Source organism: Nicotiana tomentosiformis, chromosome 7, assembly GCF_000390325.3.
Source record: "Nicotiana tomentosiformis chromosome 7, ASM39032v3, whole genome shotgun sequence".
Classification (NCBI taxonomy): Eukaryota; Viridiplantae; Streptophyta; class Magnoliopsida; order Solanales; family Solanaceae; genus Nicotiana; species Nicotiana tomentosiformis.
In genome coordinates, this window is record NC_090818.1 from 44,786,292 (window position 1) to 44,803,525 (window position 17,234).

Below are 17,234 nucleotides of genomic sequence, written 5' to 3' on the forward strand. Positions count from 1 at the left end.
TAATTCAGACCAGCATATAGAACATTGGCCCTGGAGGCAAATCTGGACAGTTAAGGCACCTTTCGAGGTGGTCTTTTTTCATGGTCAGTGGCAAGAGAAGCATGTTTAACACAAGAAAACTTGAGAAGGGGTTTTCAATTATGCTCTAAGTGCTCACTTTGTGGTACAGCTACAGAAACCAATAGCCATTTGTTCTTCACTGTCCTATCGTTGAACAACTATGGCAACGTTTTCTTAATATTGTGGGCCTTAAATGGAGTATGTCAGCAAACACTTGTGATCTATTGAAGTGTTGGAATTATAATGCGGGTATAGTGAGACAGAAGAAATGGTGGAGATTGGTTCCTACTTGCATTATGGTGGACAGTCTCGAAGGAGATAAATTCAAGAATTTTTTTAAGACAGAAGCAACTCCTCACAGAATACCAAAATGAATTGTTTCCTTTTGTTTCATTTCTGGTGTAAAAAAAACTTTGTGGAGGGGGCAGAATCTTTAGCAGATTTGATAGGTTGCTCTGTAACCTAAGGGAAACATAGCTGGGGTCTGCTCTTTTTGAAAATATAGCTTGGCACTGCTTTACTGTTGTTTTTTGGTCTTATTAATATATATAGAAATTACCATTCTCAAAAAAATTCACAAATACAGCAATTAAGATCTCCTGTTATATCCAAAGATGTCATCGCACACAATTGAAAGGATTTCTAGTCAGTGAACTATTGAAGATACAGCTCCAAAACATTAGTGACTCACAACTGGAACCTAAAGCTGTCAAAAGGTATGGATTTTGTCAACCTAATCTGCACTGCTATTGAAAGGATACATGCAAAGCTCCATGTAATATAAGATTTTGCAGTGGTCTAGAATATATCTTTAGAAGAGGCAAAACATCATTCCCAGTAAGTAAAGAGAAAGAATATCATTTCTCACAATCATAGGTGAGTGAATACTCCATATAATCTTCTGGATCCCAAATACATAAAGAAAACTACAATCCCCACCTAAACTTGTTGCCAACCATGCATAAGCGACCATTAAAATAGTTCTCTATCTGACATCTTACATTCAAAGTTCCTACAATTACTAAAGTACTCCGTTAGGTAAAAGTTAAGCAATACTTGGGGTAAGAAACTCGCAACAAATTTTAGAAGTTTCATAAGTCAAGCAATATGATAATGCCAAAGCCAACAAACAAGCATAGCCATAACAGTTTAAACAAGTAGAAAAGGCATCGCAAATGTCAGAAAAACTCACGTGCTCTTCTTTCCATTTTGATGGACTCATCGGATCCTGCCAAAAGTTCACCTTCGGAGGTCCATGATGATCTGCATAAAAAAGAATACGTAATTATTTCAACTTCCAGAATTCCATGTCCATGAATAACGCCATTACAAACTAATCCAATGGGTAGCTATGATTTATTTTACAGGAAGATAATTAAATTTGAGAACAGACTGAAGTTTCAAAAATTTAAGGAAAATTAGTGAAATTACCACCACCGCCGGCGAGACCACGCCGCTGGATAAGTAAGGCGCCTTGCTTCGTTGTACTAACTGATTTGGAAGCGGAGAATCGAGATAAGTTCGCTGCTTGACGTGCCGCCATCGTATCGTATCGTCCTGATATCAGAGCCTACCGGACTGAGGGAGTGAGCTCCTCGAAATGAGTAAATGCTAAAAGACAATGGCCAAATGACCCAAATGCCCTTTTTCAGTAGCTACTGAACGTACTGGGCTTGGCTGCTTGGCCCAAAGGCCTTCGTAAAGCTGCAGAAAGGATTATTTCAAATTTTATTACCTTCACCACTCAAATTTCAATTTAATTACAATATAGGCATATACAATTTATCAATTATATACAATTTAAAAATTAAATGAGTATTCTTTTATAATAGGAATTGAATAAGAAATCAATTATTTTACATTTCTCACTTTTTTAAAAAATAATATATATAAATTATACATAATTATACATATATTTTATAATTATGTCTTATTTTTGTCCTTTTGTCTTTTTATTTTTTTTGAGTCGAGGGTCTTTCGGAAATAATTTCTCTACTCCTTCGGGGTAGGGGTAAGGTCTGCGTACACATTACCCTCCCCGGATCCCATTAGTAAAATTTTACTGGATTGTTGTTGTTGTTGTTGTATACATATATTTTATATTTATCGTCTGTTTTTAATTTTAACACGGGGTGAACGACTACTTAAGTTAAATCTTGAAAAAAAAAAGAGAAGGGAGATTGGATGCGAACTTAAATTTAAACACTACTTCAAAAAAGACGGAAAATTGTAGGCAAACATAAACTTTGCAACCACTAGGTGGGCGTTTGGACATAAGAATTATACAGAATTCCGGAAAAAAGTAAAAGAAAATTCAAATAAAAATGGTATTTGAAAATTAGAGTTGTGTTTGGACATGAATATAATTTTGGGTTGTTTTGAAGTTTTGTGAGTGATCTGAAGTGAAAATTTTGAAAAATAGTTTTTTAAAATTTTTTAAATTTTCGAAAAATTCTGAAATTCATCTTCAAGAAAATTAAAAATTTCATGGACAAACATTGTTTCGAAAAAAGTAAAAAAAAATCGAAAAAATGTGATTTTTTTTAATGAACAAACAGGCCCTAGGTGAAAAAGAAACAAAATAATAAAAAGAAAAAAAAACTAAACTTAAACACTACAGATAAGTTTAGCACTTTGCTGTCACAATTTGTTTCAATGGGGCCGGGCACTATGCAAAATAATGTATTTGAGACTTATTTAACTAATAAACCACTAAAAGCATTGGAGTTATTTAACTAAACCAATTATTTTTGTTAAGGATGACGGGATACGAATGTTCGTATCAGATACGAATGTTCGTATCAGATACGAATGTTCGTATCATTATAAAAGTGAGAAGAAAAAAAAGGCAGCCAGGGATGGTATTCGTAAGAGCGAAAAACATTTATAGGAGGAAACGTCTCATATACCAAAAAAGTTTTAAAATGTATGCGATCGAAATAGATTTCGGCCTTTCTACGTTCGATCGAGTTCGAGTGTTAAAAAGTTGGAATGAGGTTTTGGGGTGAGCTCTGAGGTCGGTACTAATGAACCTCGAGCTCGAAGGTCACTCGAGGAGGCGGCTCGATAATCCTATCGAGCCCGTGACCGAATCGATCCGCAAGGCACTACTTCGAGGTCGGAAATACGCGACGTCCATCTCGAAGGTCGAACTCGATCCGAGACCGAAGGGCCCGACCCAGTAACGAGTTCGAGCTAGTATCGAGCTCACAGACAAGAGCCGTTGCAACCGCACCAAGAGAGAGAATTTTGGCGGGAATTGAAGAAGAAACAAGTCATCACGGGCCCTCCACTATATGTTTTATTATTTTTTATAATAACCCTCTTCTATAAAAGGGGATCCTTGTAAGCCAGGGACACAGGAGGGGAAAAAGAGGAGAAAGGAAGATCACTTCTTATATTGATAGTTATCCCCTTATATTTGCTTTACTTATTCATTCTTTTTTGCTTATTATTTTCATTCTCACAGCCAACAATACACATATTTCTATTTCTCTACGCGATTTATATCGAATTGTATCGTATATCCTTAGAACCATACACAAATCTAACGTTATCCGATTTTTTCGGTAAATAGTTTGGCGCCCACCGTGGGGCCAATGGTAACAGTGATCGTTTGATATAAATATAAAGTACACGCCAGTTTGCAACTTCAAATCAGCAACGGCTTCACTTATCGACCACGAAATCGGCCTTCAAGATGAAACCAACAACTTAGCACCCGGGGCCGGGAAGGCCACTCGATGATGGCACTGAGGCTCGAATCGAAGCACCCGAAATTCGAGTCGAAGTACCATTGGATGTTAATTCACAAATAGCTCTAGGGGTGAATCAGCGTTCCGAACCGGAAAGAAGCATTCAGGGCGGTACTCGATCCGTAGCTCGAGACACCCATAACGTGGAGGAGATCGGAGTCAGCTTACGGATGATCTTCGAGATGTTACAAGCCCAGCAAATAGCGATAGCTCAGTTGCAGAGCCAAACTCAGGTACAAAGCAGACCGGAGCCCAATCCGCTTCGAGAAGTAACCCACAGAACGGAACCAGCCATAGAGAAGTCAAATGAGCAAGATTCGGAGACTACTCCCGAAATTACTAAATTGCTCGAGGAACTCACAAAACGAGTCGAAGCCAACGATAAAAAAATAGAGACATATAATTTCAGGGTCGACCAAATCTCGGGAGCTCCACCAATGATAAAAGGTCTAGAAACGAAAAAATTCATTCAAAAGCCTTTTCCCTCGAGTGTAGCCCCAAAACCAATCCCCAAAAAATTTTGTATGCCCGAAATACCCAAATAGAACGGAACGACCGACCCCAACGAGCACGTCACTTCTTACACGCGTGCCATCAAGGGCAATGAATTGGAATATGATGAGATCGAATCTGTATTATTGAAAAAATTCTGTGAAACTCTGTCAAAGGGGCAATGATATGGTATCATAATTTACCATCTAACTCCATTGATTCTTTTGCTATGCTTGCAGACTGTTTTGTAAAAGCACATGCCGGAGCCATAAAGGTCGAAACTAGAAAGTCGGACCTGTTCAAGGTAATACAAAGGGATAACGAGATGCTAAGGGAGTTCGTAGCTCGTTTTCAAACGGAACGAATGGATCTGCCACCAGTCACAGACGATTGGGTTGTTCAAGCTTTCACTCAAGGTCTAAATGAGCGAAGCTCGAGGGCTTCACGGCGGCTGAAGCAAAATCTGATTGAGTACCCAGCTATTACTTAGACCGATGTGCACAATCGATATCAATCCAAAATAAGAGTCGAAGATGACCAGTTGACTTCTAGGTCCATTACGAAAAAACAAAAGTCGACCAGAGATCGATACCAGCCATATAGCGGAAACGATACTACTGCTGAGTATCCGAGGCCTCTTTAAAATCAACCTCGTACACATGGGGGCTTTATCATTGTACGCAGCTGTGCTAATTATCAAGTTCGGTGTGAAGGAAGTTACTTCGTTATTTCATAACAAACAGTGTCTCAACGGGAAACGTCGTAAAGGCCAAATGGTCAAAACGAACCATGCTTATACAGTTGGCTCGAGCCTTGACGCAAAACATGAACCCATGTATAATGACTTGCAAAGAAAGCTCTATTCTTTACCGATATCCTATGTTCAAGATTTATTATGCAAACAGGATCGAGTTCAAATCATTCGCTCGACCGCCAAGCCTACGGGCTACATCACATCGAGTTCGAATCATTCACTCGACTACCAAGCCTACGGGCTACTTTGACTATTACGCCTACGGACTACATTGCATCGAGTTTGAATCATTCGCTCGGTTGCCAAAGCCTACGGGCTACCTTTATTTCGAGTTCGAGCAATCACTCACTCGACCATTAAGCCTACATGCTATCTTTATTTCGAGTTCGAGCAATCACTCACTCGACCATTAAGCCTACGGGCTACTTTGACTATTACGCCTACGGGCTACATCACATCGAGTTCGAATCATTCACTCGACTACCAAACCTACGGGCTACTTTGACTATTACGCGTACGGGCTACATTGCATCGAGTTCGAATCATTCGCTCGACTGCCAAAGCCTACGTGCTACCTTTATTTCGAGTTCGAGCAATCACTCACTCGACCATTAAGCCTACGGGCTACCTTTATTTCGAGTTCGAGCAATCACTCACTCGACCATTAAGCTTACGGGCTACTTTGACTATTACGCCTACGGGCTACATTGCAATCGAGTTTGAATCATTCGCTCGACTGCCAAAGCCTACGGGCTACCTTTATTTCGAGTTCGAGCAATCACTCACTCGACCATTAAGCCTACGGGCTACCTTTATTTCGAGTTCGAGCAATCACTCGCTCGACTATTACGCCTACGGGCTACATTATTTCGAGCAAAACTACTCATTTCTTCGAGTTAGAACAAACACTTGACCATTTAAGTTGAAGGACGCTGGAGCCCGATAAAGCAAAGGGGACTACCCACGAGGCCCGAAGGCAACAGAGATTTAAATTCAAACTATCTATTTAGTTTGAAAGGCCATTTCTCTCCAAAAAGAAGAAGGATTTGTATTTACAATTTTTTTGTATAGAGGCGGCGAAAACGCCATCAGAAGTTACCCGATTCAAAGCATGTTGGGTCTCGTTGAAAAGACAGGCGGGCCCCGTCGCATTCATCACTGATTGATCTTCTCCGGTCACCAAGGACCGAAGGTAACTAATAATTCCCACAGGGGAAGGAAAAATTCGGGTATCCTCGATAAAGTCGGGGACTGTAAAGACGCATAAGATGATCGAGCATTACATACGTCATGGTCTGGATCGATAAAAACATCAGTGTATATCTGATCGAGCTGCTGAAAAATCATATCGTTTCTCGCCACATCCTTTTCTGAGAAACGAGGGGACTATCTGTATACGGTCGAAATAGATTCCGGCCTTCCTACGTTCGATCAAGTTCGAGTGTTAAAAAGCCGAAATGAGGTTTTGGAAGTGAGCTCTGAGGTCGGTACTAACGAACCTCGAGCCCGAAGGTCACTCGAGGAGGCGGCTCGATAATCCTATCGAGCCCGTGACCGAATCGATCCGCAAGGCACTGCTTCGAGGTCGGAAATACGCGACGTTCATCTCGAAGGTCGAACTCGATCCGAGACCGAAGGGCCCGACCCAGTAACGAGTTCGAGCTAGTATCGAGCTCACAGACAAGAGCCGTTGCAACCGCACCAAGAGAGAGAATCTTGGCGGGAATTGAAGAAGAGACAAGTCATCATGGGCCTTCCACTATATGTTTTATTATTTTTTATAATAACCCTCTTCTATAAAAGGGGATCCTTGTAAGCCAGGGGCACAGGAGGGGAAAAAGAGGAGAAAGGAAGATCACTTCTTATATTGATAGTTATCCCCTTATGTTTGCTTTACTTATTCATTCTTTTTTTGCTTATTATTTTCATTCTCACAGCCAACAATACACATATTCATTTCTCTACGCGATTTATATCGAATTGTATCGCATATCCTTAGAACCATACACAAATCTAACGTTATCCGGTTTTTCCGGTAAACATAAACAAAATAGGTTGGGAAAAAATTCAATTATTTTTACATTCCACCATTCTATGTTCAGACCCCTGATAGTTCTAAAACAGTATAAAGAATAAGAAAGTGAAGTAAAAAAAAAATTGAGTGTGGATAAATGTTAACAAGCAGCTTTAATATAATACTCCATTTATCTTATTTTAGTATAATTTTATTATTACTATTTTGAGTACTTAAACAATTCCATTTTTTGTTTAAAAAGTGATTTATTTCTAATAGGAACAAAATTATGAATTCAAAATTAACAAAATATGTATATAATTCATAATTTATTGAATATTTTAATTTAAAAATTCATGTTTAAGTTCATAGTAAAAAGTAAATATTTATTAATACTTCATAATTCACTGTTATTCCTGAAAAATACTGTAGACGAGGCTATGGTATTTATCACACGTGTGGACTAGCGAAGTATTTACACCAGGGTCCCAGTTCGCACGGGAACACAAAGTACGAAAAAGAAAAATGTTAAAGCAAATAAATAAGTCAAAATCAAAGAGAGACAAGTGCGATTCCTCCTCCTTTCTCATCCAGTCGCATTTCCTCGTTGGGTAATATATTGATTTTTACGCGTCGGAGAGGCTGAGGAGAGAGAGAGAGAGAGGAATCAGATCAGCAAATTTTCATTTTTTCCGATATCTTCTCTCTCCGTCGGCCAATTCCATTTCCGTTAAAACCCTTTACTCGTCGCCACCATGAATGAGAAGGCCAATGTTACAAAAGAGCTTAATGCTAAGCACAGAAAGGTATATATATCCTTCTGATTCATGAATTTTCACCCAATTTCCCTCTTCTCTCGTTTGATCTAAGTTAGATTTGATCTAAGTCAGATTTGATAAAGTTTGACTCTTGGTTAGATTTTGTGGATATATTTTATATGCTCTTATCAACTTATATTTGAGATTTAGGGCTTATTGTATCATTTCCCCCCTTTCCTTAAATTGGACTCATATTGTTAAGTTTATTCGTATATGATAGTTTGAGCACTGAAATGATGATCTGGTTCAAAGCAGGTGGCTTGAAATTAGAGTTTTGGATGTTCATTCTTTTCCTAATAGAAAAAGAAAAATAGACAGCTTTCCAGGACACTCATCATTTTTTATTTGTTTTAAATAATTTAAGGACATTAGGTGAAATTTGTTCATATTACCAAGGCACTATCGACATATTATGCCTTTCTTAGCTTGTTTAGTTGATTCAAATACGAATATAGCTGGTATTGAGAACCTAAAGTCAAAGCATTTGAACATTTGGCCATTCTGCCGTCAACTTTCTTCTAAGTGAAAGTGCTAGTTAGAAATGTTTACAGAAGTGTGAATAAAAATTATATGTAAAAGCATTGTGATGATCTATTGTTGAATAGAGTTCTCCAGAGCTCTCCCCATGGAGAGGTGCAGGAAAGATAGTTTCTTCATAATTAAGAAGCAGTGTGAAACCAGTTTAAGCCAACCTCTCAATGAAAACCTCCTCTTCCTGATTTTGGAAGTCCCATAACTGCCAAAGCTATACTAGCATCCGAGTTGAAGGCATTGAGTCATGATTTTGAATTCTTAATTGCCAAAGCTGTACACATATCGTGTAAGTATTAATACTGCGAGAAAAGAAAAAGGAAACTGTGGTATCTGTTCTTCTTTCTCTACTCTTAGCCCCTCACTTATTTTCCTTGGAGGTAGAAAGATAAAATTTTCTTTAATCAAAGCAAATAACATGATTAACCACAGGAAGACCATAAGGAAGCATGATTATCATTATGTAGTTTTTGGTTCTATAATGAATTTTCCCTTCACAGTTTATTTCCTGGTTGGTTTATTTCGATTCATGTGTGCCTTATATAATGAATTTACCCTTCACAGTTTATTTCCTGGTTGGTATATTTCTGATTCACGTGTGGATTATATAATGATTTTTCCCTTCACATTTGATTTTCTGGTGGGTTTATTTTCGATTAATGTGTGTGTTCACATCAAATTAACTCATTGCTGGGCTTTTTGGCAGATACTAGAAGGACTTCTTAAATTGCCCGAGAACAGGGAGTGTGCAGATTGCAAAGCCAAGTACGTATTAGGATGTATCTCAAATGTGGCAAAGTGAAGCTCGGATGTGCTTGTTAATAGATCATTGAATTGAAACAGAATTGGCTTTAATAAGCTCTTTGGAGTCCTTATGTTGACCGTACTTTACTTTTGTACCAATGCAGGGGTCCTAGATGGGCAAGCGTGAACCTGGGGATATTTATTTGCATGCAATGCTCTGGGATCCACAGAAGTCTGGGGGTGCACATATCGAAGGTGATATATTCCTCGTCATGACCAAAATGTCCCACATATTCTAAAAGTCTGAAATGGTGTGAGCACTTGCATGTTTTTCAGCTATAAGTGTTGGCCCAATTGAGAAATTGCAAATAAAGGTCATGGTCAACTTTAGTATTCCTTGTTGTTGCTGTTGTTTCCCATAGTATTGTTGCTTAATATTCTTGATTGAGTTAAAATTCTGTGAACGACTAATGTTGACTGAAAACTTAAAACTCATTCCTTTTTCAGCTGCGGCCACCCCTACTTAACATATGTTGATTTTAAATCACGAGGATGGAGATCATTTCACATCTATTAATTCATAATTTGTATGACTCTACTGCTGATATTCAATCTAATCTAACTTCCTCTGATATTGCATTGTCTTCTGATTTAGAGGGATAGTTATGTACTTTGTTTGGAAAATCACTCTACATTTCCTCATCTTCTCTGTGTTTTATGATGAGAATCCAGGAAATAATTTCGAACATCTTAATGTTATGAAGACATGTCGACTGAATGGAGTCATTTAACTAATACCCACAATCCTTGAAATGAGTAATTGCAATGAAGATTGTCTTTGGCACTGGTTTGCTGCTTTCGTCCGGCAAAAGAGTTTGCTGACAACTGCTAGTAATTATTAGGCAAAAGTCCATGGAACGATAATTTTATGCATAATCACAATAGCCATTGTGCACTTTTTGTTAATGTGTGGTTGTGAAGTATCTGCGGACTTGGAACATGTGATCAGATTTCTCTCAAGTCTCACCCTTCAACTTTCCCGGGAGCTCTTTTTTCTCTTTCCCCCCCAACAATCCTTGTATTTTAAATGGCTCATTATGGTTTCAGTCTGGTTTTTGTACATTTGAGGAATTGCCTCATTTTTCGTCAAACCCATGGGTTTCATGTTTCTATAGAAGATTAGGTGTCTTTTGTAGTCTGGTTTGATAACTATATGCATAATAATCACAATAATCCTTGTGCACTTTTTGTTAATACATAAAGTATCTATCAAATTGGAATATGTGATAAGATTTTCTCTCAATTCTCGCTATAGAAGATTAGGTGTCTTTTGTAGTCTGGTTTGATAACTATATGCATAATAATCACAATAATCCTTGTGCACTTTTTGTTAATACATTGTTGTAAAGTATCTATCAAATTAGAATATGTTATAAGATTTCTCTCTATTCTCGTCCTTCTGTTTCTGGATTCCCCCCCGCGAAAAAAAATTTGTATTTTTAAATGGCTTATTGTAGTTTGAGTCTAGTTTTGTTTTTGTTTCTATAGAAGATTGGGTGTCTTTCACAGAGCACTACTTTTTCTTTTGTAGGTTCTCTACTTTTTGGTATGTTGCCTGTATGCGAGATATAATTCCACATCTCTTACATATTGAATAAAAATATACACTATGAAAAATAACTCATTGTGCTCTGAATGATTATTGGCAACAATGACTATGCGTAAATCCCAAACAAGTTAGGGTCGGCTATATGAATCCTCTCTGACCTTCTAATCTGAAAGAATGTTACTTCAAATTTTTTGTTGTATTCTCTGATGTCTCTGAAATTACAGGTCAGATCAGCTACTCTAGACACATGGCTTCCTGAACAAGTTGCATTTATTCAATGTAAGATATCTGTTTCCTATAATTATCAAAGTTTAGATTTTGATTTGATAGAGAAATTTTTTAATTTTAGATAACCGTCTTTTTCTTCCTCTACTTTTTATCTCTTGGGTTCATATAGCAATGGGAAATGAGAGGTCAAATAGTTATTGGGAAGCAGAGCTGCCTCCAAATTATGATAGAGTTGGTATTGAGAATTTCATCCGAGCAAAGTACGTGCTTACTAAGTCTCTCCTAACAATTAATACCTTCATGCGGTCTTCTTCCCTCAATCTAGTATTTTATACTTATCCATGGCATCTCCTGTGTTTTGTTAAGATATGAAGATAAGAGGTGGGTCCCTAAGGATGGGATACAAAAACCATCTTCCAGGGTTCAAGAAGAGAGGGCTTCAGTGCAATGGCAACAAAACAGTGATAGAAGTGGGCGTGGGCATGCGACTAACTCAGGGGTTGCATCTGATGAGAGGAAGAATGTTCAAGCCCCGAACACAAAGCAAGATGTACCTGCTGCTAGAGTCAGTATACCACTGCCTCCTAGAGGGCCAGAGCATGTATGTTAAACTTTATATTCATCAAATTGGCTTTCTCCACATTTCTTTACCTTTCAGGTGTAATATTGTTGTCTCAATGTCTTATTTTGAATGAAATCCCCTTCATTTGCTGGTATATCTACTGGACTTGCCTTATGTATATGAGCTGATTGGGTCTTAGCCGTTAGGGTTTGGTTGCAGTTATTATTGGTGTTGAGTATTGATTCTTTACTCGTATTGTTGAATTAAGCAGCTCTTACTCATACTGCTTTTGAGTTACGAGATACTTGCAAAATAATTTTTTAGGTTAGGTATGTGGTGTATCCATATCCCCTCGTTAGTCCTTGTGTATAACTGCTCCTAACTGCTGTTAGTTGTTATTTCTTCCTACTTACTTGTTAGTCTTTCTGGATTAACATCAACACTTTCTCATAGGTTTGACTACTTGCAGGTAAGTTCGAGTCAGGTTGCTTACCAGACAAATCAGAAAGCAGAGCCTGTTGTAGTTGCTGAATCTATAAAGCAGGTTGCAGAAGCTACCAATCCTCCTAAAGTTGATTATGCTACTGATCTTTTTGACATGCTTTCTATGGATTCTCCAACTGACAATGGCTCAGAAGCAGCTTCTGCCGATGATAACTTATGGGCAGGTTTCCAGTGTATGTTAAGCCTCAGCTTTGTTTGAAACGTGTTTCTTTTTCTTCCCCTTTTTTTTTGACAATTAACATTTAGAGAGTGCAGTCGTCTTTCTTCCATTAGCATGGTTCATACTTTTCCTAGTTTTTAGTCTTTACTTCTAGTTTAGAGAGAGGTTATGAAAGTAGTTTGAGAAATCAACAGCGTGCAGTTTATCTTGGGATTTGAATTGAAGCTGTTATACTCCTCTTGTAGCTCATTTTCTCCTATAAAGAAAGTTGTGAACTTTGCAGCTGCTCAAGAAGCAACAAAAGCAGAAAAAACAGGGGCTACAAAAACTGAAGATCAGAAGTCTCAATCTGCTTCTGCTTCTGGAATTGAAGATTTATTCCAGGATTTACCATCAATTCTGCCTTCTGCCTCATCCGGGAAGCCGCAGAAAGATGTTAAAAATGATATAATGAGCCTTTTTGACAAGGTACAATACTGCTACAAGAAGTTGAAGTTTTTGGTCATGTTTAACTTTTCTGCTTTTATCTAAAAATGATGTTGGCCTTTACAGTCCAATATGGTGTCACCTTTTGCTATGCATCAACAACAGCTCGCTATGCTGGCACAACAACAGTCTTTACTAATGGCTGCTGCTGCTGCTGGTGGTGCTGTAAAAATTCCTGTGAATGCACAACAAGGCCCTAACGGTGCCAATATGGTAAACCAAAATTGGCCAAATTTAGGCTATCAGTTCCCTGGTGTGATAATGCCAGCAGCTGTTAAGACTGAGCCGGAGAAATATATGCAGGTAGAACACGAGTATTATTTATCAAGGGAAAAGAAAAATTACACATGTATATCAAATTTTGCATTGACCTTTTGTCTTTAAGACTGCTCAAAGCTGTTTATTTTGCTTCTAAACTAGGTAGGCAATATGAGACCGACACATGTAGTTGGGAACTCTGTGCCACTTTCAACATCCAGGTATTAACCTCTGACCTGTTGTTGGTTAAATGTAGACTGTTGCGACTGCTGCATTGTCCTTAGAGGGCCTGTTGTTAAGACCTTATATTGAACAACTTAACGCAATGCATCATATCCTGCCGATTATTGGCCATTTAGTTCTCTTGAATGATATCCCGTAACACACAATTTGCTAGATCCGAGCTGCTTTTTCCAATTGATTGCAAGGCTCCCTCCTTTTATTCCTCTGGTTAATAGTGGGTTGTGGATAGGCCCCATTGGATAGTATTATTTGATCCTGGAGTTTTGAGACACTAATTCGCTTAACCTTCCCCCCCCCCAAAGGAAACAGTTGAACGTAAACTTAGTTTTTGACTTTTGACCCATTCCTAGTAGGTTTAAGTATACAGTAGAAGACTCTCTTGCAATAAAAAGTAAAACAGATTAAGTGATGATCAAGTAGAAGAGGGCAATCCCATAATCCATGGAGCCTTATTGCAAAATTTACCCTTTTCCTTCCTTTCTAATCCCTTCTTTCTCTTGCACACATACACTCAACCCCCCCCCCGGGTAAATCTAGTATGACGTACCTGATTCATTTGATTATATTTGTGGCGGCTAGGCTTCTACTTTTGTTATCACTTTTCTTTTCTTCAGTAACTTGGTTTTTTTACTCTTCTATTTTTTAAACCTATTTTGAAAACGCTTTTCTTGAGCCGAAGGTCTATCAAAAACAACATTTCTACATCGCACAAGACCCCACCCTCCCCAGACCTCACTTGTGGGATCACACTGGGTATGTTATTGTTGTATGCAGCTAAGTTTCTTGTCATTTTAGATAACTCTACTGGCTGTGCCCTTGTTATCTTATATTCTTCTACTGGTAGAAAAATATATTGACTTTAGTTAAACATGGTTAATTTTGTGCGACCATTTGAAGAGACAAGGTTGCATCATCTGCCGCTCAGTTCTTTTTCCTTTTGGCTGAAACTGGAGTGATTTTGATTTCTAAATCTGAATGTTTGCAGTTGTTTGAGAATTTTCATAGCTACATCTGCTTATCTGATTTTGGAAGCTGTCTATATTGGATTATCAGTTGCTTTTGATGGCTTGTATTTTTATTTTTATTTTTGGTCAAGGATGGCTTGTATTCATTATTACCTGATTTTGATTGCCAATTTACATTGACGAGCTCAGCTGCCAATCATCTTTTACATTAGGAAATAAATTTTGATAGTTGTACCATTTATTGTGTTTAGCAGGAACAAATTTTGGGTGCTTGTTTAATTTTTCATTTTATATTTTATGATTGAGGTACAATTGATAGTTATCTTTTATTTTGCAGCTTCTACTCGATGGGACAAAATTCTTCCAGCAACGGTGTTTTGCCGTCTGGACCGAGCAAGCAGGCAGCTACGCAGTCGACAAAAGAATACGACTTTTCCTCTCTGACGCAGGGAATGTTCTCAAAACGCTGAAAATTCTACAAGCATACTAGTTGTTAGTATACAAATTGTTTTTCCACAGGGAATTAGCTTTTATTGTTCTACTCCTGTTTTGGAGATTGTAAACTAATGTAGAGGAGCAATATTGAGTTTTCTTCAGGTTATGGCTTGATTTGTATTTTTGTATCTGGAAAAAAATAAGCGCTCAAGATTTGATGGAATTCGATTCTTTTCCTTCCTTTCCCTCGTATTCATGCATTTAATGTTCTGAGTGATGTTCCCCTAAATCTCCCTTAATCTAAAGAAATACTACTATTTTCCGTTTTAGCTTCCCTTGCAATTACTATATGTTTAGTTGCTCCTTGGGCAGATTAAAAGATATTATAGCATTCCATCTAGTTGCTAAACACAGCAGCCCACCTAGGTAAAGTTGAACATGCTATTTCTTTTAAGTACTGCAAAGGTTAATGAATTTTTGAAGTGTTTACTTATCCTATAAAGAAATTTGCATCGCCAAGCTGTTTAAAAATCAATGATAGGTAACTGTTTAAATAATAACCTGAAACGGCTTAGACTACATTAATTATATAAAAATTCTTTACAAATTGAAGTCTTATTCAAAAAAAAAAAAAAAAAAAAAATCTACGCAAAGCACGGGTGGAAAATGTGAAGTAGACTAACACTTGTCAATAGTCCAGTTGATGGACGGTAACTAAATGTATGACTCCTGTCTTTTCGAACGCAAAAGGAATACAAGGGAATAAGAACAAAAGGGAAATGAAAAACTCATTTCTTTCCTATAGACAATAAAACAAGTTTTCAACTTGGGGAAAAGTAGATATAGCTTTTGTGAGAGGCTGGATTACGTTGCAGGATTGCACCAAGTGAAATTATCATCTCCCACCAACACTAAGTCAATCATAGGATATAAATAGTACTATCCTCTCTCTGAAAAATCTACAGTCTGCGAGGGAGGTCGTATTCTGAAATTGGGTATGCAATCCCAAGTAAAAAAACTTACGTATTGAGTTTGAAATTCCAGCAATATTTGGGTCGTTGTGAGGCTCTGAGCCATGAAATGGAGTTGAAATAGTGAATGCTTACGAGCTAGTTTAGTATAGTTTGGTGGACGAAATTAATTAATTAAAGTTTGGTTTGTCTAAAGAAATACTCGCTCCAAGCTAGCTTCTCGTATGCAAACACAACTTTGAAAACCGCAAATGTGTGATGTATTGCGCTATTGTTACTATAATAAAACTCCACGGCAAGAAAGTCTTTAAGAATGAGAAAGTCGATTAAAAAACTTTGGCAAAATATATACTTTATCCATCGACCTTATTCCCAAATCCCTGTTACACACATGTTAAATACGAGAATAATATTATATACCAAAACTTTTAAAGGTGTGTTAATTACACACCACTTCGGTGTTTGACCACATCTACTTAAAGATTGCTATTACACACGCCAATCAGCATCTGGCACGTGTCGTTAATCGAGAAAAAAAAAACTGAAAAAAACTCTGCCCCCACCCCCTCTCCTCATCTTCCCAAAGAAAAAAAATTCAGAAAAGAAAAAATTCCGCCCCCTCCTCATCTTCCCAACCCATCATCTTCTTCACTACCACCAACCCTTCCACCACAAGTACCTTCTTCCCTTACTATAGATTCAACTCTTTGGCGATTTTTTAACAAGTTTTAACAACATTCATCACAAATCCTTGTACAAATTTCAAATTCAAGCTCAAACACAAAGCTCCAAACTTGTTAATGGTGTTTTTTGAATTTTATCAAAATTAATCATTAAATTTTCAATATATTTTTAGTAAATTTCTACTCATCAATAATCACAAATTCAAACTAATTTTCTAGGTCATGGAACACCAAAATCAACAAGACCCGATTAAATTTTCAAAAGGTCAATAATAGTGATTTTTACAAGACCCAATAGCTCCTCTTTTCTTCTTCTTCTTCCTTTTCTTTTTCTTCTTAGTCATGGGAGTTGGAGAGGCGAAACACGAGAGGTAGACAAAACTAGGATGGGGATGGGGAAGAAGATGAAATGGGGGGAGGGGGAGGGGAGGGAGGGGGCAAGAAACGCTGGGGTTTGGGGAAAAAGATATGGGTTATATATATATTTTCTTTAATTTAAAAAGGAAATAGTTAAAAAAAAAGGAAAAATAGAGAAAAAACTTAATTTCAGATGAATTTTTTAGTTTTCACGCGCCTCTTTTACGTGTAATACACGATGTGACACATGACAAAAGAGGTGTGTAATTGACACACTTTTAAAATTTTGGTGTGTAATACTATTCCCGTATTTAACAAGTGTGCAAGAGGAATTTAAGTACAAAGTCGATGGGTAAAATATTTATTTCGCCAAAAACTTTTCCATAACTGAATTTTGTTGCGGAATCGAGGGAACTTGAATTGGTACCAGGACTGTGAGTAAAGGGGTCTTGGTTGGTTTCAGGCTCTTGATTAAAGGGGACTATTATATATGATACTCCTTTAAAAATAAAAAAAAATGCTAATGAATGAAAACCTATATTGAAATTACATACAACCAAGGACTTTTGGAGATCGGCTTGCATTAGCTAAACACTATCATCAAC

At 37.5% G+C, this 17,234-nt stretch overlaps 1 protein-coding gene across 1 annotated transcript; it reads left to right on the forward strand.

Annotated features, from left to right (window-relative positions):
- The first annotated feature begins 7,634 nt into the window (after nucleotides 1-7,634).
- Nucleotides 7,635-14,841, forward strand: LOC104088592 (ADP-ribosylation factor GTPase-activating protein AGD5). The gene is made up of 11 exons (XM_009593292.4): nucleotides 7,635-7,881; nucleotides 9,131-9,189; nucleotides 9,333-9,423; nucleotides 11,002-11,056; nucleotides 11,175-11,265; nucleotides 11,372-11,606; nucleotides 12,037-12,244; nucleotides 12,515-12,699; nucleotides 12,784-13,020; nucleotides 13,138-13,196; nucleotides 14,521-14,841. The coding sequence occupies exons 1-11, from the start codon at nucleotides 7,831-7,833 to the stop codon at nucleotides 14,651-14,653; spliced, it is 1,404 nt and encodes a 467-aa protein (XP_009591587.1). The 5' UTR covers nucleotides 7,635-7,830; the 3' UTR covers nucleotides 14,654-14,841.
- Nucleotides 14,842-17,234: the final 2,393 nt, after the last annotated feature.